We start from the raw sequence: 27549 nt of genomic DNA on the forward strand, positions 1-27549 counted from the left end.
AGGATTGACATTTTTTATTTTTGAAAATGCCTCATTTGAAATAGTGTTCCACAAAGTCTTCTACAAATAAAGACTTATGTATTCAATTAACCTTTGGATATATTGTTTCTGTGAGAGCAACGAATGACTACAAAAAGAGCATTTCTTTTTCTGGTTCCCAGAACTATCATTCCACAATTGCTTGAGGCATAATCACAGCATCCTTGAGTAAAGGCTTTTCTTCTGAAATCTGCAACATGTATCAGCAAGAACCAGGATTTCTGCGATGGATTTGTGGGACCCACTCCCTCTTGCCTGGCTTATGAGCAAAAAACTAAACACATAACAGCTTTTTTCCCCTAAGTCTCAGACAACCTGCCTCAAATTTTAAAAACTTAATTATCTAATTGCTTAATTTTATTAATCAAAGAAGCTGGTTTGTGTTTGTGTGGGTGTGTATGCATATGTGTCATGTATACATTGAACTGAGAGGGATGTTTACAGACTGTAAAAACACAAGTTTAAAAAGAAAACTAGATCTCAGGGAACATAAACCAACATGTCCAAACCGTGACTGCCTGGGGGGAGATTGCACATTTTCCCCCACCTTTAAGGAGATCAGTTTCTTCACTCATAGATAACTTTTGTGGGTCATTACACAATGACAAAGAAGTTAATAAGAAAGTTTGTTATTAAATCAGAGATGAGAAAAGAATTATTCTTCACTAAGAAGAGCAAAGCTATTTTCATACATTTAAACAAATGAACTGTTTTGTTGAGTTAAACATAGGTTTAGTTAATTCACACAATGGTACTTGGGAAGAAAAGAAGTTTTTAGTGGAGATTTTATCTTCAAAGAATACTCATGGGGGAGAAAAATGCAAATGAAATCAAGTTGGAAGAGAAAATTAATATGTACAATTGCTACAATAACCCAGCTAATAATTGGTCTCAAAACTCAGTTACGAGAACTATGTGAAAGCTGAACACACCTCAATTTATACATGTGAGAGTGAACAGTCACTTTCTGCTTCCACTAGTACCAAGAACACTTAGTGAAGAACATACTCAAAATAGCACAGAAATAAGAGATGAGCTGAGAACAAAGTTCACAAATTTCCTCTCACAGCAAACCATCCTCAACCACGCTGTTCTCTGAATTCAAGGTAAGCATAAGACACAAAACCCTTCTGGATCATGTCTAGGTGCATTTCTTTTTCTTTTTCTCAGATAGGCCACAGATCCCCAGAATGGCAAAATTTGCCAGTTCTCTGAAAAAGTGATGGGGAAAGCACATAGATAACAACTTTGCTTTGACAAGCAACTGATACCTATATGATTGATCATATCAATTTTTCTCCAATTGTGGAACAAGGGTCGTTTTTATATGTTTAAATATTATTTTTTCTTCAGTATTTCTTTTTATCAGTATTTTTAAAAATTCGGGGGTACAAGTGTTTTTTGTTACATGGATAAATTGTATCATGCTGAAGTCAGAGTTTTCAGTGTACCCGTCACCAGAATAGTGTACTTCACAGGTAGATTTACCCTGCAACCCCCTCCTATCCTCCTCCCTTATTAGTTTCCAATGTCCATTACTGCTCTAATTGAAGGCAGAATTGTAGAATTCTGAGGGTTTTTGTTGTTGTTGGTGGTGGTGGTGGTGGGTTATTGGCTTAGACAAGAGTTATCCAGCTTTCCAGATGACATGGCTCACAAGGCCACAGGCCTTTCTCTGCTCTCCTACACAGGCCAAGAGTACAAATACCTGCCCATAGCAAACAGCCCCAGAATGTTTGCTCATAGATTCTCAAATCCCATGGAAACTGAGCCAAAAGGACTCAACAACTCAAAGGGATGCATTTTAAAACAATCTGGCAAAACACTGGTATATGTTACTGGTAATTTGCTTCAGCTGGTGAGAGTGGTGGAGACATAAAGAAAAGCCTTATTTTCTTTCTTTCTTTTTTTTTTTTTTAAACAGTCTCACTCTGTCACCCTGGGTAGAGTGCTGTGGTGTCATAGCTCACAGCAACCTCAAACTCTTGGGCTTAAGCTATCCTCCTGCCTCAGCCTCCAGAGTAGCTGAGACTACAGGGGCCTGCCACAACACTCGCCTAGTTTTTCTATTTTTGGTAGAGACAGGGTCTCACTGTTGCTCAGACTGGCCTCAAACTCCTGAGCTCAGGCAATCCACCTGCCTCCCAGAGTGCTAGGATTAAAAGCATAAACCACTGTGCCTGGCCATTGAAAAGCCTTATTTTCTATGTTAGCTTTCAGCTATTTAGTTTAAGGGATTTCCTCCCACCCTAACCCCTCTCTCCCACACACACAACACAAAGCATACAACTGGAACTGGAAAGTCCTTTAGCTGGATGGCCAATGCTTTTGTGCACTGTGAAAAGCATGGCTTTTTATATCACCTGATAAAATAAATACTCTTGGAAGGTTGCCCCCAAACTACCAAAGTAGAAAGTGACAGTGGGAAGAGATGATTCAAATTGTTCAGATAACTACAGGAAAGACATATAAACTCATCACAGTCTTTGATCACATATTAGTCATTAGATATCTCATACTGACCCCAATCTCAAATACCCACCTGCACGTCAGTAAGAGTGATTAGTCATACCCAGAAATGTGGGAACAGAACCCTACTGAGAAGTAAAAAAAAACCCTATCGTCAAGAAAAATCTCTCTTTCTCATGCCCAAAACAATTTCCCCCAAAAGAACCAGGGGAGTTATGACAGTATTCTTAAAGGAGAAAATGAGGACACAAAGGGTAACACATCTCTAAAAAGAACTTCAGCTTTCACACCAAGATTCCACATCATTACATTGGTGACGTGCAGAGAACAATCTGATGCGAGAATCCTCTGGGTTGACTGAGAAGAGAGGCACACAGAGTGACAGTCTGCGTCAGCAGCAGCCTGGTTCCTGGGTCAACAGCTGAGCACACCCAGAAATAGAACCATTGCTGACACTGACCACAGGCAGGCCCCACGCAGCTGCTTTACCTGCCCTTTACCGTGGAAGGTTCATGGCAACCAATTGACATAGACACTTTTAGTTCCATCTTAAAGATAAGGAGACAGATGCATCAAGGGGCTAAATAACTTGTCAAGTTAGTTGTATAGACCTTAACACAATGAGAAAGAAACAGTCAGGACCTATGGCTTTCTGACTGTGTTTCTTTAAGCAACATTGCCTCCTTGTGTTCAGAGCTGACTGTTCCCTCATATGTTTTCACAGCCATTTCTTACACAGACATTCGAAGGACAATGCCTGGTTCACTTGTACAGCATGGAAAAATATCATTCTAAAAATCACAAAGGATCTCTATAAAGAAGCTAAAATATCAGTGTAAAGAATAAAATCCACATTCAATCTTGCATTAATTCACTATATCTTAAGGATCGAGTGTTGTTTTTATTACTATATCTTAAGGATTGAGTGTTATACAGCTTTTTCAGTTAAAATGGAAACAAATACAGGTTTCAAAACTATGAAATATATCATGGCAGTGCTTAAAATTTTTTTAAACACTGAGATGTTTCAAAACAAGAACTGAGAATAGCTTATTTGAACCCCTTTTTAAATAATTAGTTTAGTAGACTTAGCCAGATGAAGCTTGCATTCTGGCACTGTGAAGTTCTGGATTATACTTAGAGGAAAGGTGGAGGAATAATCTGTTATCATCTATGCCTCAATTTCCCACTCCCATTCTCCGGTCTCCTCAATAGCAATAACTTTTCTCTTGGGCTTAAAACCTCTACAACAACTCTGCATCCAGGCCAATGATAATTATTGTAATTCTATCTCTGCAATTATTTTCTTCTCTCTCCCTTTCCACTGCAACTGCCTATATTCTAGTTTAGATCCTTCTTAACTCTTGCTTCTAAAGTGGCTTCACCAAGTTCTTCCTACTCTATCATATTAAGGCAGAGTTTAATCTTGTAAAGCACATCAGTCTTCTGGCATAAAGAACATAGATCATCTTCAAAACCTCTGGTAGTTCCCTATTGCCAAGCCAGAAACAAACAAAACAATATAAAACAAAATGAAAAGCAAAACATACTCCTCAGTTTGGCATTAAAGGCTGTCCATGATCTGACCTCTCTTTACTTTCCCAAACCAAATGGTTTCCCACTATCCCATCCCCTTGCATCCTATTCAGCAGCGAGAAGACAACACAATCTCTCTAAAATGCCTTACATTCTCCCACCAGTGCATTTTTTGCTTCAAAATACTCATCACTATCTGACATTAAGTTTCATGAAGACAGAAACTTTGGTGCACCAAGAAGTATTTCCAGAATGTAGACATGCTATAAACATGCATTAAACGAATGAGGGAATGATGTTTTCCCTTGTGGAATGGCCTTTTCTCCCATCCTTACCCATCTGAATACCATCATTTCCTTCCACACATCATTTAAATCATACCCACTCTATAACCCTTCCCTGCTGACCTTCACAAAGACAGTCTCTTGCCTATGTCTGCTCTTCCCTTCTTTGGCTGCTTCTCTGTCCCAAAACTTCCATTAGCTGCCTCAGATTACAGGTACTCCTGACTCTGGTTCTCCTGAAAGAAAAGCCTCTGGAAGGCAGAGGATGTGTTCCAAGCATAAAGTCCAGCACTTAGTAGGAGCTCAAAAAAAAAGGAATCATGGATTAAACTGAAATTTATTAGCAATAACCAGGCCATCCAATACTTTCCTTTGCATGACGTTTTTATCTGTATGAGATTTTATGAATCTTCAGAGACAAAATATGGAGACATGATATGACATTATGATATGATATGATATGATATCAGGGATCAGCAAACTTTTCCCAAAAAGGGCCACATATTCAATATTTAGCCTTTATAGACCATAATGTCTTTGGCAGCCACAGAAACTATGTAAACAAATGGATATCAGGGCGGAGCATGATGGCGGACAGGACGGACGTGTACCCTACCTCTCCCAAGCCATCAGGTGAGAGGAAAGGCGGTCTGGACCTTCCCTGTGTGTGGATTATTGGAGTGGACAGACAGCTGGAGATGCCCAGCGAACAGGCAGATTGCTATACATGAGGGGTAATTTAAAATCACATACTCTGTTGTAGAGATTCTTCCCTGCTCGGCCTTCCGGCCAACAGGCCCCTCCCATAGGGAGGTCAGCAACTTGTAAATGCTGACAAAACCCAATTGACAAAAAATTATTCCTGAACTGAGGGAGGCATCCGAAAGGAGAGCCACTCAAAACCACAGGGAGCTGGGCAAACTGTTGGACAATTGAAGGGAAGGGATCCTGCCCGGGAAACAGACATTTTGAACCACCCAAAAGGGCGGGCACCTTTCCCCCAGGTGTTGGAGGGGGCTGGTGGTTCAGGCTGCGCGGCGAACTGGCAGGCGCTGATCCAAAAGGGAAACTCTGAACCATAAAACTCAGAATAAGTCCCACGAATGCTACAACCACGGGAACCGGCTTGAAGCCACAGACCCGTCTTTAGCTGCTAAAGCCCTGAACTTGGCTTCAGCCCCGGGAGCCAGCTACAGCTGATAAAACCGCAAGCCCGCCAACCACCGCGGGAACTCAGCACCACTTCCCCTACAGCTGATTGCAGTCGCCAGTTTGCAGGAGAACCTGGGAACAGAGTGGAAAGACTTAAGAAGCATGGACACCTGCACTGAGTGGGAAGGTCGGTCGCAAGTGCTGTCTGGAAAAGAACAGCTGAGATTACACAATTCTTAGGCGGCAAACTTTTACAGAAATTCCAAAATGGCAATCGGCCATGGAAGGTGGTTACCATGGTAACAGTATAAACTGTAAATCAGGTATAAGTCTCAGAACCACTCACAGTGCCACCTGGTGTCCCGAAAGTATATTGCAGTATGAATATATTCCTACGAAAGTTGATCCCTACAACAGACAAATAGATATATATAGGTAAATTGCTACATGCAAAAATATTTTTGTAGTTGGTGCCTTTTTTTGTTTTCTTTTGTTGTCTTTTTTTATTTTCATGGGGTTTTTTTGTTTGTTTTGTTTTTGTCTGTTTTTTCCTTACCATTTTCTTAGAGGAGATTTTGATAATTTTTTATTATTACTTTTTATATAGATATATTTTTTATTTCTATGTCTTCGAATTTTAATTTCTTCTTTCTTCTCATTTAACATCCCTACTAACACCACTTTTTTCTCTCTTTTTTTTTCCTTTCTTTCAATTATTTTATGATTATCACTATTTTTATTGCAGTTGTTCTTATATTGCTCTTGTTGTGGCTGCTACCTGTATGTCTATGTGTTTCCGTCTGTCTCTGTATTTACAGGCCCATGTGCCTGGTAACCTTTGTATCTGTTTATTTGTTCATTTTGTCTCAATGAGCTTGGTGTTACAACCTACAACTCTAAGCTCCTAACACTCCCCTCCACTCTAACTCCATGATCTGGAGACCTGCCCCCCACAGGACTCCAGATTCTTGGGTGAACTCTCGAGAGGTGCAGACAGGACCTGGACTGCAGATGGCCAGTGCTGACTCTGTAGCAAAGGAGCGAGAAGACGACGGTCAGCTAAGAGGGAATTACACTGGAGTGGTGGTGCCCCGAGGTGCAGAGCAACAGCCGTCTTCAGCAATAACAAGGACCACCCCCAGATATCCCAAAACCTCTCCTACTGTCTTCCTGGGCAACCAGATGAGGCCGAGCATCTTCTCAGATGGCAACCACCATGGAACAGACCTGGGATTGAAACACAGGCCCCGTGAGTAAAGGGTTTGCCTGAGGTGGCACTCACCTGGGTGGAACACAGGGACTAGAAAACACACCCGCAGAGCCAGGAAACTCCAAGGGTGGGGCTGATCCAGAGGACCGCTTTACTGAGCCTAAGACGCACCTGGCCCTCAAGGGATCACCAGCCTATAGACAAAGGAGGCCAAGAGGCTACAGTTGACAACTGATCATGCTGCGAATAGAAACCCACAGGACTAAAGACAGGGCCTGAGGCACAGGTTCTGGGAACTCAAATCAGTCTCTCCTCTGCAGAAGAATCTAGCAGGGTCAAAAACAAACTCCCACAGTGTTGTTCCGTTCACCCAGTAACATAAAGTAAGGGTGGGGCTGGAACTGAGTGAACACCTCCAGCCTCCATCAAGTGCCCAAGGTTGACAGGCCACACCACCCCCTGCAGGATAAAGATAGAGAGTAGCAGCCTAGACGAGCAGACACAGACTACCCTGTGACTTAGACAGGTGCAAACCCCTGGAGTATCTGCTTACTGCAGACAACTGACTGGGTCACAGCCCTGTGGGGCTAGCAGCAACTGGGTGTGACAGAGCTGCAAGGTGGGGAAGGAGGCATCAATATTCCCAGACAGATCTATTTACTGGGTGGCTCTCCTGACTCTATGCAGCACTGCAGCAAGCCATATTAAAGCAGTCACCAGACCCCTGTGATCCAGTTCCCAGGGACCTCTTGAACTCTCCCACCAGAGGCAGCTGCTGACTGACACAATTGATTTGGACCTTTTTGAACTGAGCCACTCACCTGGGGACTATCCAGGTGGTGCCCTGTGTGTGTGGTTGTAGAAAGGTTTGATTTTCCTTTTCCATTTGTTACCTGTGGTGGGTGGGGTGACTTAATTGCTGGTATTTCTCCACAGCTGAGACTTCAACCCAGAGTAACTGTTTCACTAGGGTCAAATAGAAACCAGCTGAAAACAAGACAAGACCACTTAGCCCTTCTACACCAAACAGGGCCCCAGTTTCTCAGGCCACAGCACTGTACGGGTCCTCGACAAAACACCAGGGGAGAAATCAAAGGGAGTAAAACAATCATGTGGCGGAATCAGTGGAAAAACTCTGGTAACATGAATAACCAGAATAGATCAACCCCCACAAGGAAAGATATGGCAGATGTAATTGAAGGTGCCATTCATAAACAACTGGCTGAGATGTCAGAAATCGAATTCAGAATTTGGATGGCAAACAAGATTAACAAAATGGAACTAGGAATTCATGGAGAAATTCAAAAGCTCTCTCAAGAATGTAACGAATTTAAAGACAAAACCACCAAAGACTTAGACACACTGAAGCAACCATTTGCAGCCCTCAAAGATATGAAAAATACAGTAGAATCCCTTAGCAACAGAATGGACCAAGCAGAAGAAAGGATCTCCAACACTGAAGATAAAGCTTCTGAACGCTCCCAAACTCTCAAAGAGGAAGAGAAATGGAGAGCAAAAATGGATCACTCTCTCAGAGAGCTCTGGGATAACTCGAAGAAGGCAAATATCCGAATCATAGGAATTCCTGAAACAGAAGAAGTGGCCTCACTGGGTGCAGAGGCCCTTCTGCATGAAATTATGAAAGATAATTTTCCAGACATGCCTAGAGAACCTGAAATTCAGATAGCAGATAGCTTCCGAAACCCAGCACGACTCAACCCCAGTAAGACATCCCCCAGGAATATCATAATTAACGTCACTAAAGTTAATATGAAGGAGAAAATTCTGAAAGCGGCCAGGCGAAAGAAAACTATTACCTTCAAAGGGAAGAACATTAGAATGACTGCAGATCTCTCTGCTGAAACTTTTCAAGCCAGAAGAGGGTGGTCATCAACGTTTAATCTCCTAAAGCAAAATAAATTTCAACCCCGGATCTTGTACCCAGCTAAACTGAGTTTCATTTATGATGGAGAAATTAAATACTTTAATGACATTCAAATGCTGAAGAAATTTGCCATAACCAAACCAGCTCTTCAGGATATTCTCAGACCTATCCTCCATAATAACCAACCCAATCCTCTACTACAAAAGTAAACTCACACAGAAACTTCTGATCAAACTCCAACTTCCACAATGGCAAAAGGATTAAAAATGTCCACTGGACTTTTGAAAAACTCAATACCCAAAATTTCACCAAACTTATCAATACTCTCCATTAATGTAAATGGCTTAAACTGCCCTCTAAAGAGAAATAGGTCAGCTGACTGTATACAAAAATTCAGGCCAGATATCTCTTGCATACAAGAGTTACATCTTAACTTAAAAGACAAATACAGACTCAGGGTGAAAGAATGATCATCCATATTTCAGGCAAAAGGTAACCAGAAAAAAGCAGATGTTGCAATTTTATTTGCGGATACAATAGGCTTTAAACCAACAAAAGTAAGGAAGGACAAAAATGGTCACTTCATATTTGTTAAGGGTAAGACTCAATATGATGAGATCTCAATTATTAATATCTATGAACCCAACCAGAATGCACCGCAATTTATAAGAGAAACTCTAACAGACATGAGCAACTTGATTTCCTCCAACTCTATAATAGTCAGAGATTTTAACACTCCTTTGGCAGTGATGGATTGATCCTCCACCAAAAAGCTGAGTAAAGAAATTCTAGATTTAAATCTAACCATCCAGCATTTAGATTTACCAGACATCTACAGAACATTTCATCCCAACAAAACGAAATACACATACTTCTCATCAGCCAACGGAACTTACTCCAAAATCGATCACATCTTAGGTCAGAAGTCTAACCTCAGTAAATTTAAAGGAATAGAAATTATTCCATGCAGCTTCTCAGACCATCATGGAATAAAACTTGAGCTGAGTAACAACAGGAATCTGCATACTCGTACAAAAACATGGAAGTTAAATAACCTTATGCTGCATGATAGCTAGGTCAGAGATGAGATCAAGAAGGAAATTGCCAAATTTTTGGAACAAAATGACAATGAAGACACAAACTATCAGAACCTCTGGGACACCGCAAAGGCAGTTCTAAGAGAGAAATTTATACCACTGCAAGCCTTCCTCGGGAGAACGGAAAGAGAGGAAGCAAGCAACTGACTGGGACATCCCAAGAGACTAGAAATGGAAGAACACTCCAACCCCAAATCCAGTAGAAGAAAAGAAATAACCAAAATCAGAGCAGAACTAAATGAAATTGAAAACAAAAGAATAATACAACAGATCAATAAATCAAAAAGCTGGTTTTTTTAAAAGGTCAACAAAATAGATAAACCTTTCACCAAACTAATCAGGAAAAAAAGAGTAAAATATCTAACCTCATCAATCAGAAATAACAAAGACGAAATAACAAAAGACTCCTCAGAAATCCAAAAAATCTTTTTTTTTTTTTTGTTAGAACAACTCAGCAAAATAAAATTCCGGTTTATTGTTGGACAACATTGTTTCACACATACATCAAACAGGCCAAAAAAAAAAAAATAAACAGCAACTTCATAGACAAAAAAAAAAAAAAAAGGAAAAAAAAGAAATCTTTTATCTTTGGCCTTTTTAATCATCTCATACAAACCAACTACTTATAGTACAGCTAAGTACATACACAAAAAAAGTTACTGGAATGCTCGGAATAAGATTGTTTTTTGTTGTCGTTTTTGCTTTTTTTACAAGGTTTTTTTTCTCCTTTGAGATTATAATGAACATGGTCACACCACAAGTAAAGTCAGAGTCAGAAGTAGGACAGAGACCGCTCTGAAGGCTGGTTTGGTCATCTGAGATCATTAAAAATGGCTGACCCCTAACAATATGTACAAAAATATAAAATGTAAATAAAAAATACAAACAAATTTCCTTTTTAAAGTACTTTTAAGAAAAAAAGCAGGGCCTTGGAAGTTTTGGTTCTTTTTTCCTCCCCTGTTGCAAATTCTCGTGGTTTTGGTTGGGTAGTGAAGAGCGCATGTCATCTGCGGGTGGCACTGCCTGCGGTGGGCGGGCGGGCAGGCCTCTCTACTCGAAGGTGACCACGTTTAGATTCTGAGACGGGAAGTGGAGGGTGAATAGGTCACGGTGGCCTTTTTTTTTTTTTAAGTTTAACTTTTCCTTTTTTGCTGTCTAGTCATCCTCCTCAGTCTTCTGCTTCTTGGTATCAACATCATCATCCTCATCATCTTAAGCTGCCCTTTTGCCCGTGGTGGCCTCAGCTTCCTCATCTTCATCTCCATCCTCTTCTTCACCATCACCTTCTTCCTCCTCTTCCTCTTCCTCCCCACCTTCTTCCTCTTCTTCATCTACCTCATTGTCAGCCTCCTGCTCCCCATTTTCCTCATTAGCGTTCCCATTAGCAGGGGCGTCTCTTCCATTCTCTGCCTCGTCCACAACTTCCTTCTTCTCCTTTAAGTCCTTGGTGGTGATCTCGGAGCTGGTGTCCACCGCTGTGTCTGACATGGTGGGGCACGTTGGTGATCCGATGCGGGGGATGGAAAAGAAAGCGAGAGTTCGGGGACCCTGGCGATAAAGCTGCCGGAGTCTGCAGCGGCGGAGGAGGAGAGCGGCGGAGGTGGTTGCGACGAGGAGGAAACCGGACCCAGGAACAATGCAAAGATGGCTTTTCAGAGCCGCCAGTCCAAAAAATCTTAATGAGTATTACAAGAAACTTTATTCTCAGAAATATGAAAATCTGAAGGAAATTGACCGTTACTTGGAAGCACATCACCTTCCAAGAGTTAACCAAAATCAAGTGGAAATGTTGCACAGGCCCATATCAAGTTCAGAAATAACATCAACCATACAAAATCTCCCTAAAAAGAAAAGCCTGGGACCAGATGGTTTCACGTCAGAATTCTACCAAACCTTTAAAGATTAATAAATGCCTATATTACTCAACCTGTTCCAAAAGGTAGAAAAAGAAGGAAGACTACCCAACACGTTCTATGAACCAAACATCACCCTGATACCCAAACCAGGAAAAGACTCAACAAGAAAAGAAAATTATAGACCAATAACACTAATGAATATAGATGCAAAAATATTCAATAAGATTCTAACAAACAGAATCCAGCAACATATCAAACAAATGATACATCATGACCAAGTCGGTTTTATCCCAGGGTTTCAAGGCTGTTTCAATATACGTAAATCTATAAATGTAATTCAGCACATAAACAAATTAAAAAACAAAGACCATACGATTTTCTCAATCGATGAAGAAAAGCTTTTAATAACATCCAACATCCCTTCATGATCAGAACACTTAAGAAAATTGGTATACAAGGGACATTTCTTAAACTGATAGAGGCCATCTACAGCAAACCCACAGCCAATATCATATTGAATGGAGTTAAATTGGAATCATTTCCACTCAGATCAGAAACCAGACAAGGCTGCCCATTGTCTCCATTGCTCTTTAACATTGTAATGGAAGTTTTAGCCACCACAATTAGGGAAGAAAAGGCGATCCGGGGTATCCACATAGGGTCAGAAGAGATCAAACTTTCGCTCTTCGCAGATGATATGAGTATATATCAGGAAAACACTAGGGACTCTACTACAAAACTCTTAGAAGTGATCAAGGAATACAGCAGCGTCTCAGGTTACAAAATCAACATTCATAAATCGGTAGCCTTTATATATACCAACAATAGTCAAGTTGAAAAAACAATTAAGGACTCTATCCCATTCACAGTAGTGCCAAAGAAGATGAAATACTTGGGAGTTTATCTAACAAAGGACGTGAAAGATCTATATAAATAGAACTATGGAACTCTAAGAAAAGTGATAGCTGAGAATGTTAACAAATGGAAAAATATACCATGCTCATGTTTGGGAAGAATCAACATTGTTAAAATGTCCATACTACCCAAAGCAATATATAATTTCAATGCAATCCCCATTAAAGCTCCACTGTCATACTTTAAAGATCTTGAAAAAACAATACTTCATTTTATATGGAATCAGAAAAAACCTCGAATAGCCAAGACATTACTCAAAAATAAAAACAAAGCAGGAGGAATCACGCTACCAGACCTCAGACTATACTACAAATCGATAGTGATCAAAACAGCATGGTACTGGCACAAAAACAGAGAAGTAGATGTCTGGAACAGAATAGAGAACCAAGAGATGAATCCAGCTAATTACCATTATTTAATCTTTGACAAGCCAATTAAAAACACTCAAGTGGGAAAGGATTCCCTATTTAACAAATGGTGCTGGGTGAACTGGCTGGGAACCTGTAGAAGAGTGAAACTGGACCCACACCTCTCACCATTAACCAAGATAGACTCTCTTTGGATTAAGGATTTAAACCTAAGACATGAAACTATAAAAATACTAGAAGAGAGTGCAGGGAAAACCCTTGAAGAAATTGGGTTAGGCGAGTTTTTTATGAGAAGGACCCCCCTGGGCAATTGAAGCTGCTTCAAAAATACACTACTGGGACTTGATCAAACTAAAAAGCTTCTGCACAGCCAAGAACACAGTAAGCAAAGCAAGCAAACAGCCCTCAGAATGGGAAGAGATATTTGCAGGTTATGTCTCCGACAAAGGTTTAATAACCAGAATCCATAGAGAACTCAAACACATTAGCAAGAAAAGAACAAGGGATCCCATCGCAGGCTGGGCAAGGGATTTGAAGAGAAACTTCTCTGAAGAAGACAGGCGCACGGCCTTCACACATATGAAAAAATGCTCATCATCTTTAATCATCAGAGAAATGCAAATCAAAACTACTTTGAGATATCATCTAACTCCAGTGAGACTAGCCTACATCACAAAATCCCAAGACCAGAGATGTTGGCGTGGATGTGGAGAAAAGGGAACACTTTTGCACTGCTGGTGGGAATGCAAATTAATACATTCCTTTTGGAAAGAGATATGGAGAACACTTAGAGATCTAAAAATAGATCCGCCATTCAATCCTATAAGCCCTCTACTGGGCATATACCCAGAAGACCAAAAATCACATCATAACAAACATATTTGTATCAGAATATTTATTGCAGCCCTATTCATAATTGCTAAGTCATGGAAAAAGCCCAAGTGCCCCTCGATCCACGAATGGATTAATAAATTGTGGTATATGTACACCATGGAATATTATGCAGCCTTAAAAAAAGATGGAGACTTTACCTCTTTCATGTTTACATGGATGGAGCTGGAACATATTCTCAATAAAGTGTCTCAAGAATGGAAGAAAAAGTACCCAATGTACTCACCCTTATTATGAAACTAATGTAGGACCTTCACATGAAAGCTATAACCCAGTTACAACCTAAGAATAGGGAGAAGGGGGAAAGGGAGGGGAGGGAGGGGGGAGGTAGGTGGAGGGACGGGCATTAATGGGATTACACCTGCAGTGCATCTTACAAGGGTATATGTGAATCCTAGTAAATGTGGAATGTAAAGGTCTTAGCAAAATAACTAAGAAAATGCCACGAAAGCTATGTTAACTAGTGTGATGAAAATGTGTCAAACGGTCTATGAATCAAGTGTATGGTGCCCCATGATCATGCTAAGGTACACAGCTATGATTTCATTAAAAAAAAATAAGAAAAAATGGATATGGCTGTATTTCAATAAAAGTTTATCTATAAAAGCAGGTAATGGTCCATATTTGGCCCATGGGCCATAGTTGCCAACCTTATATTAATTTATAACATCAAATTAGTAATCAGAATGGCTGCTATGTTCTTCAGCTTCTCCTTTCCCTGAGGAACACAAAACATTTTCCAATTAAGATCAAAACACCCTCATTCCTGTACTTCGACAAAGGACTTATCAGTGCTGGTGTCCATGTTCCTGCTTGAGGGATGCAAAACTGAATTTGTGAAAAGTCACTTGTGAGAGTCCACTACATAAATATTTGGCATTTTGTAGTGTCACTTCCTTTCTCTATTTTCCAATTTATAGCTTGTGGATTTAAAAGCTTCATTTGCTAATTTGGGGGCATTAAAACATACATTCTGTTTTCAGAGTGATGTGCCATTCCACACGTATATAACATTTTCCCTATCCTTCCTTTCTAATTGAGAATGAAAGCACCTAAAAAATAAATCAGAATACTGAATTGACTATTCATATAGTCTCAACTATATAACAAATGTTCACAGAAATGGTAAGTGAAGGGCGGTACCTGTGGCTCAGTCGGTAAGGCGCCGGCCCCATATACCAAGGGTGACGGGTTCAAACCTGGCCCCGGCCAAACTGCAACCAAAAAATAGCTGGGCGTTGTGGCGGGCGCCTGTGATCCCAGCTACTCAGGAGGCTGAGGCGGGAGAATCGCTTAAGCCCAGGAGTTGAAGGTTGCTGTGAGCTGCGTGAGGCCACAGCACTCTACCAAGGGCCATAAAGTGAGACTCTGTCTCTACAAAAAAAAAAAAAAAAAAAGGAAATGGTAAGTGAATATTTTTCAGTATTGTAGCAAAAAATTTCATTTCCATGGAAAACTCTGTATCATCTATCGCATACCCTTCTGAGTTATCAGATTCTGGTTTGTTCATTGTCCTTGAATTTGCATCATTTTGCAAATTATAGGAAACTGTTATAAAAACTCTGTATTGTCTGAAGTAGATTCAACTTCCTCTCCCTCTGGAAAAAACAGCTGGAGTTCTTACCTGTAAATTGGAATGGATCCTGTTATTTTGCCAGATTCTTGGTCATTTCTTATGAAGTTTTCAACTCTTCCAGTTTTCTTCAATATCTGGCTACAACCCTCCAGATGAATAGTTCTATTTTTTCTCCCTCTTGCCTGACACTTGCATCACCAAGAACTAAAATCTGACTGCCAAGAACCCAGCTGAGATGCTAGGCTTCTTTGCACCTGACCTTTCCCTCCAGGACCTGAAGAAACCCTGTGAATTGAATCCCAAAGACTTGATATAAGCCTCAAAGGACTCACTGTCACAGTAGACCAAGCATGCACTGAAATTCTCCCTGGACAAGCCATTGCCTGGACCGCTGAGAAGTCTGAAGAAATGCTCAGGTCATACAGCCTTTACATGAGGAGTAACAAAGACCGTGAACAACATCACCAAGAGTACAGATATCCTAGCTGGAGAGCTTCAAGAAGATTAATTAGCTGTGCAGCTTAACTGACTAGCATTCACATAATTTTGGCCTCCAGAGGGGGGTGCCTGCACAGCAGTTAAAAGCAATACTATACATTTGTTCCCCAGAGCATCTCTAACATCTTAATCATATTTGAGATGTCAACAAAGAAATTTGAGGAATATCTACAATTCTCCTGACTCTTGATCTAAAGATTTTCCTCTACTCATTTCTTGGAATCCAGTGAATTAGTTCCCTTGGGGTTCAACTCCTGGCTCTTTGGATTAGTATAACCTTTTATTTTTATATCAACATTTCTCTTTTCCACTTTAGGCATCCCTCTTTTGAAATACCTGATCTCTAGGACCCTAGAACAACTTAGCTTTGCTATCACCCCTCAACAGATGGATCAACTGTATGGTACAAAAAACTATTTTCTGTCTATCCTTCATTGTGAACGAGCTTAGGAAATTTCACCCCCAAAATATAACTCCTTGGTAAAAAGAGTATTCCCCTAACTGCCTAAATATAGAGTATAAATTTGCCCATGCTAAAAGGAATTTTACATTTATAAAAGAAATTTTCATTTTTAAAGATATCTTATACCAGGAAAATTACTACTACAGGAGGCAGCTTTTATCACCTGAGAAAGCCAGGATATTTGAATTTCTATAAGGGATACCCTAGCAAAGCCCTGACCCTGCCTCAAGAACATGCATGGAGGAGGATTTGGCAAGGCACTTTGGCTATACTCTGATTTAGCCCACACTCACAAAGCATAACACAGACATTATTCCTACAAAATATAAATCTATCTATTCTTTACTTGGAAATCTTTAGAGAAAGTTCCTCTGCCATCAGCTTCTAGCTTCAAATAGTTCAAACATAAAATTAGTTACTACTAGGCTCTTACCAAACCAAGACACAAAAAGATTTCCTAAATACAAGACTATTTAGGATTATAACTATGTGCCAGGCAAGGTGGCACATGCCCATAATCTCAGCTACTCAGGAGGCTAAGGTAGGAGGATCACTTGACCCCAAGCTTTTGAGGCCAGCCTGAGCAACATAGCAAGACCCCATCTCAGTAAAATAAAATAAACACTAGACTATAAGGCTGTTGGTCTCTCTGTCTCTGGAAATGTGTGAAAATGATGTGAAGGGATTTAAGAAAACAGGAAGGATTTAACTCTCACCCTCATCTTCAACTTCTCCACAGATTCAGTCCTTTCTCAGACTAGAAGGAGTATCCTGCATGCATGAGACAATATACAGCCCACCTTTCTACCTCTAGTCTTTCTCAATTGTGTTATCTAAAATTAGATCAATATTGATTCTGCCTATACACATATATTATGTTCAAATGCCTTTAGGTTAAATTTCTAGCTGTTAATAGCATAAGGGGGTACAGTTAAATATAGCCCCTAAGGTGAGCTTCCCCAAACACTCTCCCCTGATGAGTGAAATCATGGAGAGTGTGAATCATTTCCACTTCAAAAGTGTTTTAAGAGTTGCTGCCTGGTCTTCACTGACAAAAGCCTTTTGAGCCTTTAACAGAGTGTTTTACTTCTTAAAAGATCAAAGTCACATAACTCCAAGAATAAGTCAATTCAAAATTAAGTCATTCAAGTTCAGATAAAAATTTAACTTCTGGCCTAAGGTGAGCTCCAAATTTAACAAGTATTTTTTAATGTATTGAATTGTTTTTTTAAAAAAACTATGCCTATGTGCAGCTCTCCATGCTTCTTTCTTCTTTTTTTTTTATTAAATCATAGCTGTGTACACTGATATGATCATGGGGCATCATACACTAGCTTCATAGAATGTTTGACACATTTTCATCACACTGGTCAACACAGCCTTCCTGGCATTCTCCCAGGTAATGTGCCAAGACATCTACATTCCACATCTACTAAGTTTCACATATACACTTGTAAGATGCACTGCAGGTGTATTCCCACCAATCCCCCTCCCTCCACGCACCTCCCCCCTCCCTTCCCTCCCTTTCTCCCTTCCCCTTTTTCTTAGGTTGTAACTGGGTCATAGCTTTCATGTGAAAGCCCTAAATTAGTTTCATAGTAGGGCAGAGTACATTGGGTACTTTTTCTTCCATTCTTGAGAAACTTTACTAAGAAGAAATATGTTCCAGTTCCATCCATGTAAACATGAAATAGGTAAAGTCTCCTTCTTTCTTTAAGGCTGCATAATATTCCATGGTATACATATACCACAATTTATTAATCCATTTGTGGATCGATGGGCATTTGAGCTTTTACCATGACTTAGCATTTGTGACTAGGGCTGCAATGAACATTCTGGTACAAATATCTTTGTTATGATGTGATTTTTGGTCTTCTGGGTAGATGCCCAGTAGAGGAAATACAGGATTGAATGGCAGATCTATTTTTAGATCTCTAAGTGTTCTCCATATATCTCTCCAAAAGAAAAGTATTAATTTGCATTCCCACCAGCAGTGCAAAAGTGTTCCCTTTTCTCCACATCCACGCCAACATCTCTGGTCTTGGAATTTTGTGATATAGGCCAGTCTCACCGGAGTTAAATGATATCTCAAAGTAGTTTTGATTTGCATTTCTCTGATGATTAAAGATGATGAGCATTTTTTCATATGTCTGAAGGCCATGCACCAGTCTTCTTCAGAGAAATTTCTCTTCAAATCCCTTGCCCAGCCTGCGATGGGATCCCTTGTTCTTTTCTTGCTAATGTCTTTGAGTTCTCTGTGGATTCTGATTATTAAACCCTTGTTGGAGACATAACCTGCAAATACCTTCTCCCATTCTGAGGGCTGTTTGCTTGCTTTACTTACTGTGTTCCTGGATGTGCAGAAGCTTTTCAGTTTGATCAAGTCCCAGTAGTGTATTTTTGAAAATGCTTCAATTGCCCGGGGGGTCTTCCTCATGAAATGCTCACCCAGAACGATTTTTCAAGGGTTTTCCCTGTACTCTCCTCTAGTATTTTTATAGTTTCATGTCTTAAGTTTAAATCTTTAATCCAGTGAGAGTCTATCTTAGTTAATGGTGAAAGGTGTGGGTCTAGTTCAGTCTTCTACAGGTTGCCAGCCAGTTCACCCACCACCATTTGTTAAATAGGGAATCTTGTCCCCACTGAATGTTTTAATTGGCTTGTCGAAGATTAAACAATGGTAAGTAGCTGGATTCATCTCTTCGTTCTGTATTCTGTTCCAGACATCTACTTCTCTGTTTTTGTGCCAATATCATGCTGTTTTGATCACTATCAATTAGTAGTATAGTCTGAGGTCTGGTAGCGTGATTCCTCCTGCTTTGTTTTTATTTCTGAGTATTGTCTTGGCTATTCAAGGTTTTTTCTGATTCCATATAAAACAAAGTATTGTTTTTTCCAGTTCTTTAAAGTATGACAGTGGAGCTTTAATGGGGATTGCATTGAAATTATATATTGCTTTGGGTAGTATGGACATTTTAACAATTGATTCTTCCCAGCCATGAGCATGGTATGTTTTTGCATTTGTTGTCGTTTTCCGCTATTTCTTTTCTTAAAGTCTTATAGTTCTCTTTATAGAGATCTTTCACATTCTTTGTTAGATAAATTCCCAAATATTTCATCTTCTTTGGCACTACTGTGAATGGGATAGAGTCCTTAACTCTTTTTTCAACTTGACTATTGTTGGTGTATATAAAGGCTACCAATTTATGAATGTTGATTTTGTAACCTGAGATGCTGCTATATTCCTTGATCACTTCTAAGAGTTTTGTAGTAGAGTCCCTAGTGTTTTCCAGATATACATTCATATCATCTGCGAAGAGCGAAAGTTTGATCTCTTCTGACCCTATGTGGATACCCTTGATTGCCTTTTCTTCCCTAATTGCAGTGGATAAAACTTTCATTACAATGTTAAAAAGCAATGGAGACAATGGGCAGCCTTGTCTGGTTCCTGATCTGAGTGGAAATGATTCCAATTTAACTCCACTCAATACGATATTGGCTATGGGTTTGCTGTAGATGGACTCTATCGGTTTAAGAAATGTCCCTTCTTCTGGGCAGCGCCTGTGGCCCAGTCGGTAAGGCACCGGCCCCAAATACCGAGGGTGGCGGGTTCAAACCCGGCCCCGGCTGAACTGCAATCAAAAAATAGCTGGGCGTTGTGGCGGGCGCCTGTAGTCCCAGCTACTCGGGAGGCTGAGGCAAGAGAATCGCTTCAGCCCAGGAGTTGGAGGTTGTTGTGAGCTGTGTGAGGCCACGGCACTCTACCGAGGGCGATAAAGTGAGACTCTGTCTCTACAAAAAAGAAAAGAAATGTCCCTTCTATACCAATTTTCTTTTTATTTATTTATTTATTTTATTGTTGGGGATTCATTGAGGGTACAATAAGCAAGGTCACACTGATTGCAATTGTTAGGTAAAGTCATGTCTTGCCCCCATAAAGTGTGACACACACCAAGTATGTATAACAATTTTCTTAAGTGTTCTGATCATGAATGGATGCTGGATATTATCAAAAGCTTTTTCTGCATCGATTGACAGAATCATATGGTCTTTGTTTTTTAATTTATTTATGTGTTGAATTACATTTATAGATTTACGTATATTGAACCAGCCTTGAGATTCTGGGATAAAACCGACTTGGTCATGATGTATAATTTGTTTGATGTGTTGCTGGATTCTGTTTGTTAGGATCTTGTTGAATATTTTGGCATCTATATTCATTAGTGATATTGGTCTATAATTTTCTTTTTTTGTTGGGTCTTTTCCTGGTTTGGGGATCAGGGTTATGTTTGCTTCATAGCACATATTGGGTAGTCTTCCTTCTTTTTCTACCTTTTGGAACAGGTTGAGTAATATAGGTACTAATTCCTCTTTAAAGGTTTGGTAGAATTATGACGTGAAACCATCTGGTCCCGGACTTTTCTTTTTAGGGAGGTTTTGTATGGTTGATACTATTTCCAATCTGGATATGGGCCTGTTCAAAATTTCCACTTGATTCTGGCTAAGTCTTGGAAGGTGATGTGCTTCCAAGTATCGGTCAATTTCCTTCAGATATTCATTTTTCTGAGAATAAATTTCTTATAATATTCATTAAGGATTTTTTGGATTTCTAAGGAGTCTGTTGTTATTTCATCTTTGTCATTTCTGATTGATGAGATTAGATATTTTACTCTTTTTTTTTCCTGATTAGGTTGGCCAAAATTTTATCTATATTATTGACCTTTTCAAAAAAACAGCTTTTTGATTTATTGATCTGTTGTATTATTCTTTTGTTTTCAATTTCATTTAATTATGCTCTAATTTTGGTTATTTCTTTTCTTCTACTGGGTTTGGGGTTGGAATGTTCTTCCTTTTCCAGTTGCTTGAGATGTCCCATTAAGTTGTCAACTTCCTCTCTTTCTGTTCTCTTGAGGGAGGCTTGCAGTGCTATAAATTTTCCTCTTAGAACTGCCTTTGCGGTGTCCCAGAAGTTCTGATAGTTTGTGTCTTCATTGTCATTTTGTTCCAAAAAATTGGTGATTTCTTTCTTAATTTCATCTCTGACCCAGCTATCATTCAGCCTAAGGTTAATTAACTTCCATGTTTTTGTTTGAGTATACAGATTCCTCTTGTTACTCAGCTCAAGTTTTATTCCATGGTGGTCCAAGAAGATGCATGGAATAATTTCTATTACTTTAAATTTACTGAGGTTAGACTTGAGACCTAAGATGTGATCAATTTGGGAGTAAGTTCCATGGGCTGATGAGAAGTATGTGTATTCAGTTTTGTTGGGATGAAATGTTCTGTAGATGTCTGCTAAATCCAAATGTTGGATGGTTAGGTTGAAATCTTGTTGGAGGATCGATCCAACACTGCCAAAGGAGTGTTGAAATCTCTGACTATTACGGAGCTGGAGGAAATCAAGTTGCTCATGTCTGTTAGAGTTTCTCTTATAAATTGAGGGGCATTGTGGGTGGGTGCATAGATATTAATAATTGAGATATCATATTGAGTATTACCCTTAACAAATATGAAGTGACCATTCTTATCCTTCCTTACTTTTGTTGGTTTAAAGCCTATTGATTCTGCAAATAAAATTGCCACAACTGCTTTTTTCTGATTACCATTTGCCTGAAATATGGATGACCATCCTTTCATCCTGAGTCTGTATTTGTCTTTCAAGTTAAGATGTGACTCTTGTATGCAACAAATATCTGGCCTGAGTTTTTGTATCCAGTCAGCTAACCTATGCCTCTTTAGAGGACAGTTTAAGCCGGTCACATTAATGGAGAATATTAATAACTCTGATGAAGTTTTGGGTATTGAGTTTTTCAAAAGTCCACTGGACATTTTTAATCCTTTCGCCAGTGTGGAAATTGGAGTTTGATCTGAAGTTTCAGAGTGAGTTTACTTTTGTAGTAGAGGATTGGGTTGGTCATTATGGAGGATAGGTCTGAGAATATCCTGAAGAGCTGGTTTGGTTATGGCAAATTTCTTCAACATATGAATGTCATTAAAGTATTTAATTTCTCCATCATAAATGAAACTCAGTTTAGCTGGATACAAGATCGGGGCTTGAAATTTATTTTGCTTTAGGAAATTAAAAGTCAGTGACCACCCTCTTCTGGCTTGAAAAGTTTCAGCAGAGAGATCTGCAGTCATTCTAATATTCTTCCTTTTGTAGGTAGAATTCTTCCATCTGGCTGCTTTGAGAATTTTCTCCTTCATATTAACTTTAGTGAAGTTAATTATGATATGCCTGGGGGATGTCTCATTGGGGTTGAGTCATGCTGGGGTTCTGAAGCTGTCCGCTCTCTGAATTTCAGAATCTCTAGGCATGTCTGGAAAATTCTCTTTCATAATTTCATGCAGAAGGGCCTCTGTGCCCTGTGAGGCCACTTCATCTGTTTCTGGAACTCCAATGATTCAGATATTAGCCTTCTTCGAATTATCCCAGAGCTCTCAGAGAGAATGATCCGTTTTTGCTCTCCATTTCTCTTCCTCTTTGAGAGTTTGGGAACGTTCAAAGGCTTTATCTTCAACGAAATCCTTTCTTCTGCTTGCTCCATTCTGTTGCTGAGGGATTCTAACTGTATTTTTCATATCTTTGAGGGCTGCAAATGCTTGCTTCAGTGTGTCTAAGTTTTTGGTGGTTTTTTCTTTAAATTCGTTAAATTCTTGACACAACTTTTGAATTTCTCCTCGAATTCCTGATTGCACTTTATTACTCTTGTCTGCAATCCAAATTCTGAATTCGATTTCTGACATCTCAGCCAGTTGTTTATGAATGGGATCTTCAATTACATCTGCCATATTTTTCCTTGGGGGGGGTTGATCTATTCTGGTTATTCATGTTACCAGTGTTTTTCTGCTGATTCTGCCCCATGGTTGTTTTATTCCCTTTGATTTCTTCCCCTGGGGCTTTGTAGAGTGCCCTTTATAGTGTTGTGGCCTGAGAAACTGGGGCCCTGTCTGGTGTTGTGGGGCTAAGTGGTTCTGTCTTGTTTTTAGCTGGTTTCTTTTCCACCTTTTTCATCTTCAAACAGATACTCTGGATTGAAGTATCAGCTGTGGAGAACTCACCCCAACCCCCACCAGCAAAGAATTGGTAAAGAAAAATCAAACCTTCCTAACACCGTGCACCCAGGGCACCACCTGATTTGTCCTCAGGCGATTGGTTCAGTTCCAAAGGTCCAAATCAATTGTTTCAGTCTGCACCTCTCTTGGGTGAGAGAGTTTAAGAAGTCTCTGGGAACTGGATCACAGGGGTCTGGTGACTACTCTGGTGTGGCTTTCTCCAGTGCTGCGTGGAGTCAGGAGGAGCCACCTAGCAAATAGATCAGTTTGGGAATGTTGATGCCTCCTTCCCCACCTTGCATCTCTGTAACACCCAGTCACTGCTAGCCCCACAGGGCTGTGACCCAGTCAGTTGTCTGCAGTGGGCAGATACTCCAGATGTTTGGACCTGCCTAAATCACAGGGAAGTCTGTATCTGCTCATCCAGGCCGCTGCTCTTTGCCTCTGTCCAGGAGGGGATGGTGAGGCCTGTCAACCTCAGGCACTTGATAGAGTCTGGGTGTGTTCACTCAGTTCCAGCCCCACCCTTAGTTTATGTTACTGGCTGAATGGAACAACCCTGTGGGAGTTTGTTTCTGACCCTGCTAAATTCCTCTGCAGAAGAGAGGCTGATTTGAGTTCCCAAAACCTGTGCCTCAAGCCCTGTCTTTACTCCTGCAGGTTTGTATTCGCAGCACAATTAGTTGTCAGGTGTAGCCCCTTGGCCTCCTTTGTCTATTGGCTGGTGATCCCCTGAGGGCCGGGTAAGTCTTAGGCTCAGTAAAGTGGTCCTCTGGATCAGGCCCACCCTGGGAGTTTCCTGACTCTGCGGGTGCATTTTCTAGTCACCACGTTCCACCCAGGCCAGTACCGCCTCAGGTAAACCCTTTACTCACGGGGCCTGTGTTTCAGTCCCAGGTCTGTTCCATGGTGGTTGTCATCTGAGAAGATGCCCGGCCTCATCTGGTTGCCCAGGGAGACAAGAGGAGTGGCTACTGGATATCTGGGGGTAGGCCTTGTTATTGCTAAAGATGGCTGCTGCTCTGCACCTGGGGCACCGCCACTCCGGCGTGATTCCCTCTTAGCTGACCGTCATCTCCTCACTCCTGTGCTGCAGAATCAGCACTGTCCAGCTGCAGTTCAGGTCCTGTGTACACCTCTCAAGAAATCACCCAAGAATCTAGACTCCTGGAGGGCAGGCCTGTAGACCTCAGAGTGAGAGTGGAGAGGAGTGCTGGGAGCTCAGAGTTGCAGGTCGTAACACCAAGCTCATTGAGAGCAAATGAGCAAATAGACAGATACAAAGGCTACCAGACACACGAGCCCATGGATACAGAAACAGACAGAGACACATAGACATACAGACAACACCCACGACAACAGCAACATAAAAACAACTGCAATAAAAATAGTGATAATCGTAAAATAATTGATAAAAATAAAAAAACAGAAAAAAGTGGTGTTCATAGAAAATTTAAAAGAGAAGAAAGGAGAAATTAAAATTAGAAAAAATAGAAATAAAAATGTATCTATATAAAAAGTAATAATAAAAAATTAACAAAAGCTCCTCCAAGAAAATGGTGAGGAAAAAACAGAGCAAAACAAAAAAGAAAAAGGAAAAAAAAGGCACCAACTACAAAAATATTATTCTTGTATGTAGAAATATACATATATACATCTATGTGTATGATGTAGGGATCAACTTTCGTAGGAATATATTCATACTGCAATATACTTTCTGGACACCGGGTGGCGCTGTGAGTGGTTCCCAGGCTCATACCTGATTCACAGTTTATACTGTTACCATGGTAACTGCCTTCCATGGCCAATCGCCATTTTGGAGTTTCTGTAAAGGTTTGTCACCTAAGTATTTTGTAACCTCGGCTGTTCTACTCCAGACAGCACTTGCGACCGACCTTCCCACTCAGTGCAGGAGTCCATGCTTCTCAAATCTTTCCACTCTGCTCCCAGTTTCTCCTGCAAACTGGTGACTGCATTCGGCTGTGGGGGAGGGTGTTGCTGGGTTCCTGCGGTTGCTGCCGGGTCCAGGTTGCTGGCGGGTCCGTGGCTGAAGGGCCTGTAGCCGGTTCCCACAGCTGGAGCGCTCGGGGACCTTATTCTGACTTTTATGGTTCAGAGTTTCCCTTTTGGATCGGGACCCACTTGTTCACGGTGCAGCCTGACCCACCAACCCCCTCCAACATTCTCCCCCAGGAATGTTCCGGCTCCTGGTCTGAGGGAATGGGCCACCCTTTTGGGTAGTTCAAAATGTCTGTTTCCCGGGCGGCGCCTTTGGCTCAGTCGGTAAGGCACCAGCCCCATATACCAAGGGTGGCGAGTTCAAACCCAGCCCTGGCCAAACTACAACCAAAAAATAGCCGGGCATAGTGGCAGGCGCCTGTAGTCCCAGCTACTCGGGAGGCTGAGGCAAGAGAATAGCTTAAGCCCAGGAGTTGGAGGTTGCTGTGAGCTGTGTGATGCCACGGCACTCTACCGAGGGCCATAAAGTGAGACTCTGTCTCTACAAAAAAAAAAAAAAAAGTCTGTTTCCCAGGCGGGATCCCTTCCCTTCAATTGTCCAACAGGTTGCCCAGCTCCCATGGTTTTGAGTGGCTCTCCTTTTCGGATGCCTCCCTCAGTTCAGGAATAAATATTTGTCAATTGGGTTTTGTCAGCATTTGCAAGCTGCTGTCCTCTATAAGGGAGGGGCCTGCTGGTCAGCACGGCCAAGCAGGTAAGAATCTCTACAACAGAGTCTGTGATTTTAAATTACCCCTCATATATAGCAATCCACCAGTTCGCTGAGCGTCTCAAGCTGTCCGTCCACACCAATAATCCACACACGGAGAAGGTCCAGACCACCTTTCCTCTCACCTGATGGCTTGGGAGAGGTGGGCTACACGTCCGTCCTGTCCACCATCATGTTCCGCCTCTTCTTCATTCCTTTTTGCTTGTGCCATGTTTCATTGACCACATCCCGCAACTACATTTGTGATTTCCTTTGTTTGCACCACAGAAATGTAATCTTTGTTAACAATCATAAGACTTTGAATTCTCCTAGTTCAAGATAAGATAATTAACATAAGATTATTAACATACTTTGAAATTTTTATTTATGATATTTGATATTCAAGTAGGAAATTGAGGCTCAGTGACATCAGTAATTTCAGTCAAAAAATAACAGAGCAGGAGAATATGTCAGTTAATCTGATTCCAGTTATTAGTACTTACTCATGGAATTTTTTCAATAAACATTAAGAAGTGATTTTATGTCAAGTACTATGCCAGAAACTGGAATGCCATGGTGAGTTGGACAGGAAGCTATTACCCCAACTGTCTGTATTCACTTTAGTTGTCCCCTAATCATTTCATATTTCCTTTATTTTAGGACATTATAAGTGTTCAATACGTAATTACTGAATTAAATAAAAAATGCACTCTTGTGTACATGAAAGATGGTTCAGATGGTGAGTACTGAGATTTTTGTCTGAATGGGTTTCTCTAGGGTGCATCTTTTGGGGGGTAAGTTTCTATTTTAAGTTGTATTTATCAAGTAGGTAGTGAAAATGAGTCTCTCTTTGACCAAACTTTTATCAGTCTATTCTGAATCCTCAAATTTTTTACTTCCATGTCTTTCCTTGGGTTTCCCAACTTCAACAAGGACCCTGCCTAGTCAGTTTGGCCAAAACCCCACTTAATACCTGATAATTCTCTATATCTTATTATGTTCCCTTTTCCTCTGCCCTCCCCAAGGTGATGTCTGATCATCTTGGCCTGCTTCCATCAAGTATCTTGTTAGGTCAGTAAAGGAGCTCAGGAAATTTCAGCCTAAAATATGACTCCTTAATATAAAGAAGATTTTGAATTAAAGGCTCTTATAGAAAACCAATTCCTTGTAAGGGACTTCCCCTCTATTTGTACAACCAGAGGGACCCATCGAAAGAGTAATCAACTTCTCTTCCCTTTCCTGTTATCTCACTATATTGCAGGAAAGAAAATCAAGAATGCAACCAAAACCGGCCCAAATCACTCAAATATACTACCTGTTGCTCAAGGTTAATTTAATTTATGAAGAGAATCATTTATAAGTCAATCTGTTTCCCCATTCATTCATCCTCCCTAGCCATCATTTAATGCACCTAAACAGAATTACCTATATTCTTCATCTCCCCTTCCCCTCTAAAAGGAAGGTATAAAAATATCTGAATCCTATGGGATATTGGATAATCACTGTGATTCCCCCCATGCCCATGGTAAATAAACCTCTTCTTATTA

At 40.5% G+C, this 27549-nt stretch overlaps 1 protein-coding gene across 1 annotated transcript; it reads right to left on the reverse strand.

Moving 5' to 3' along the window:
• Positions 1-10802: 10802 nt before the first annotated feature.
• On the reverse strand, positions 10803-11334 carry LOC128577170 (prothymosin alpha-like). The gene has a single exon (XM_053579249.1). It carries the CDS (start codon positions 11158-11160, stop codon positions 10885-10887), a length of 276 nt encoding a protein of 91 aa, XP_053435224.1. The 5' UTR covers positions 11161-11334; the 3' UTR covers positions 10803-10884.
• Between the last annotated feature and the right edge of the window lie 16215 nt (positions 11335-27549).

Source organism: Nycticebus coucang, chromosome X, assembly GCF_027406575.1.
Source record: "Nycticebus coucang isolate mNycCou1 chromosome X, mNycCou1.pri, whole genome shotgun sequence".
Taxonomy (NCBI): Eukaryota; Metazoa; Chordata; class Mammalia; order Primates; family Lorisidae; genus Nycticebus; species Nycticebus coucang.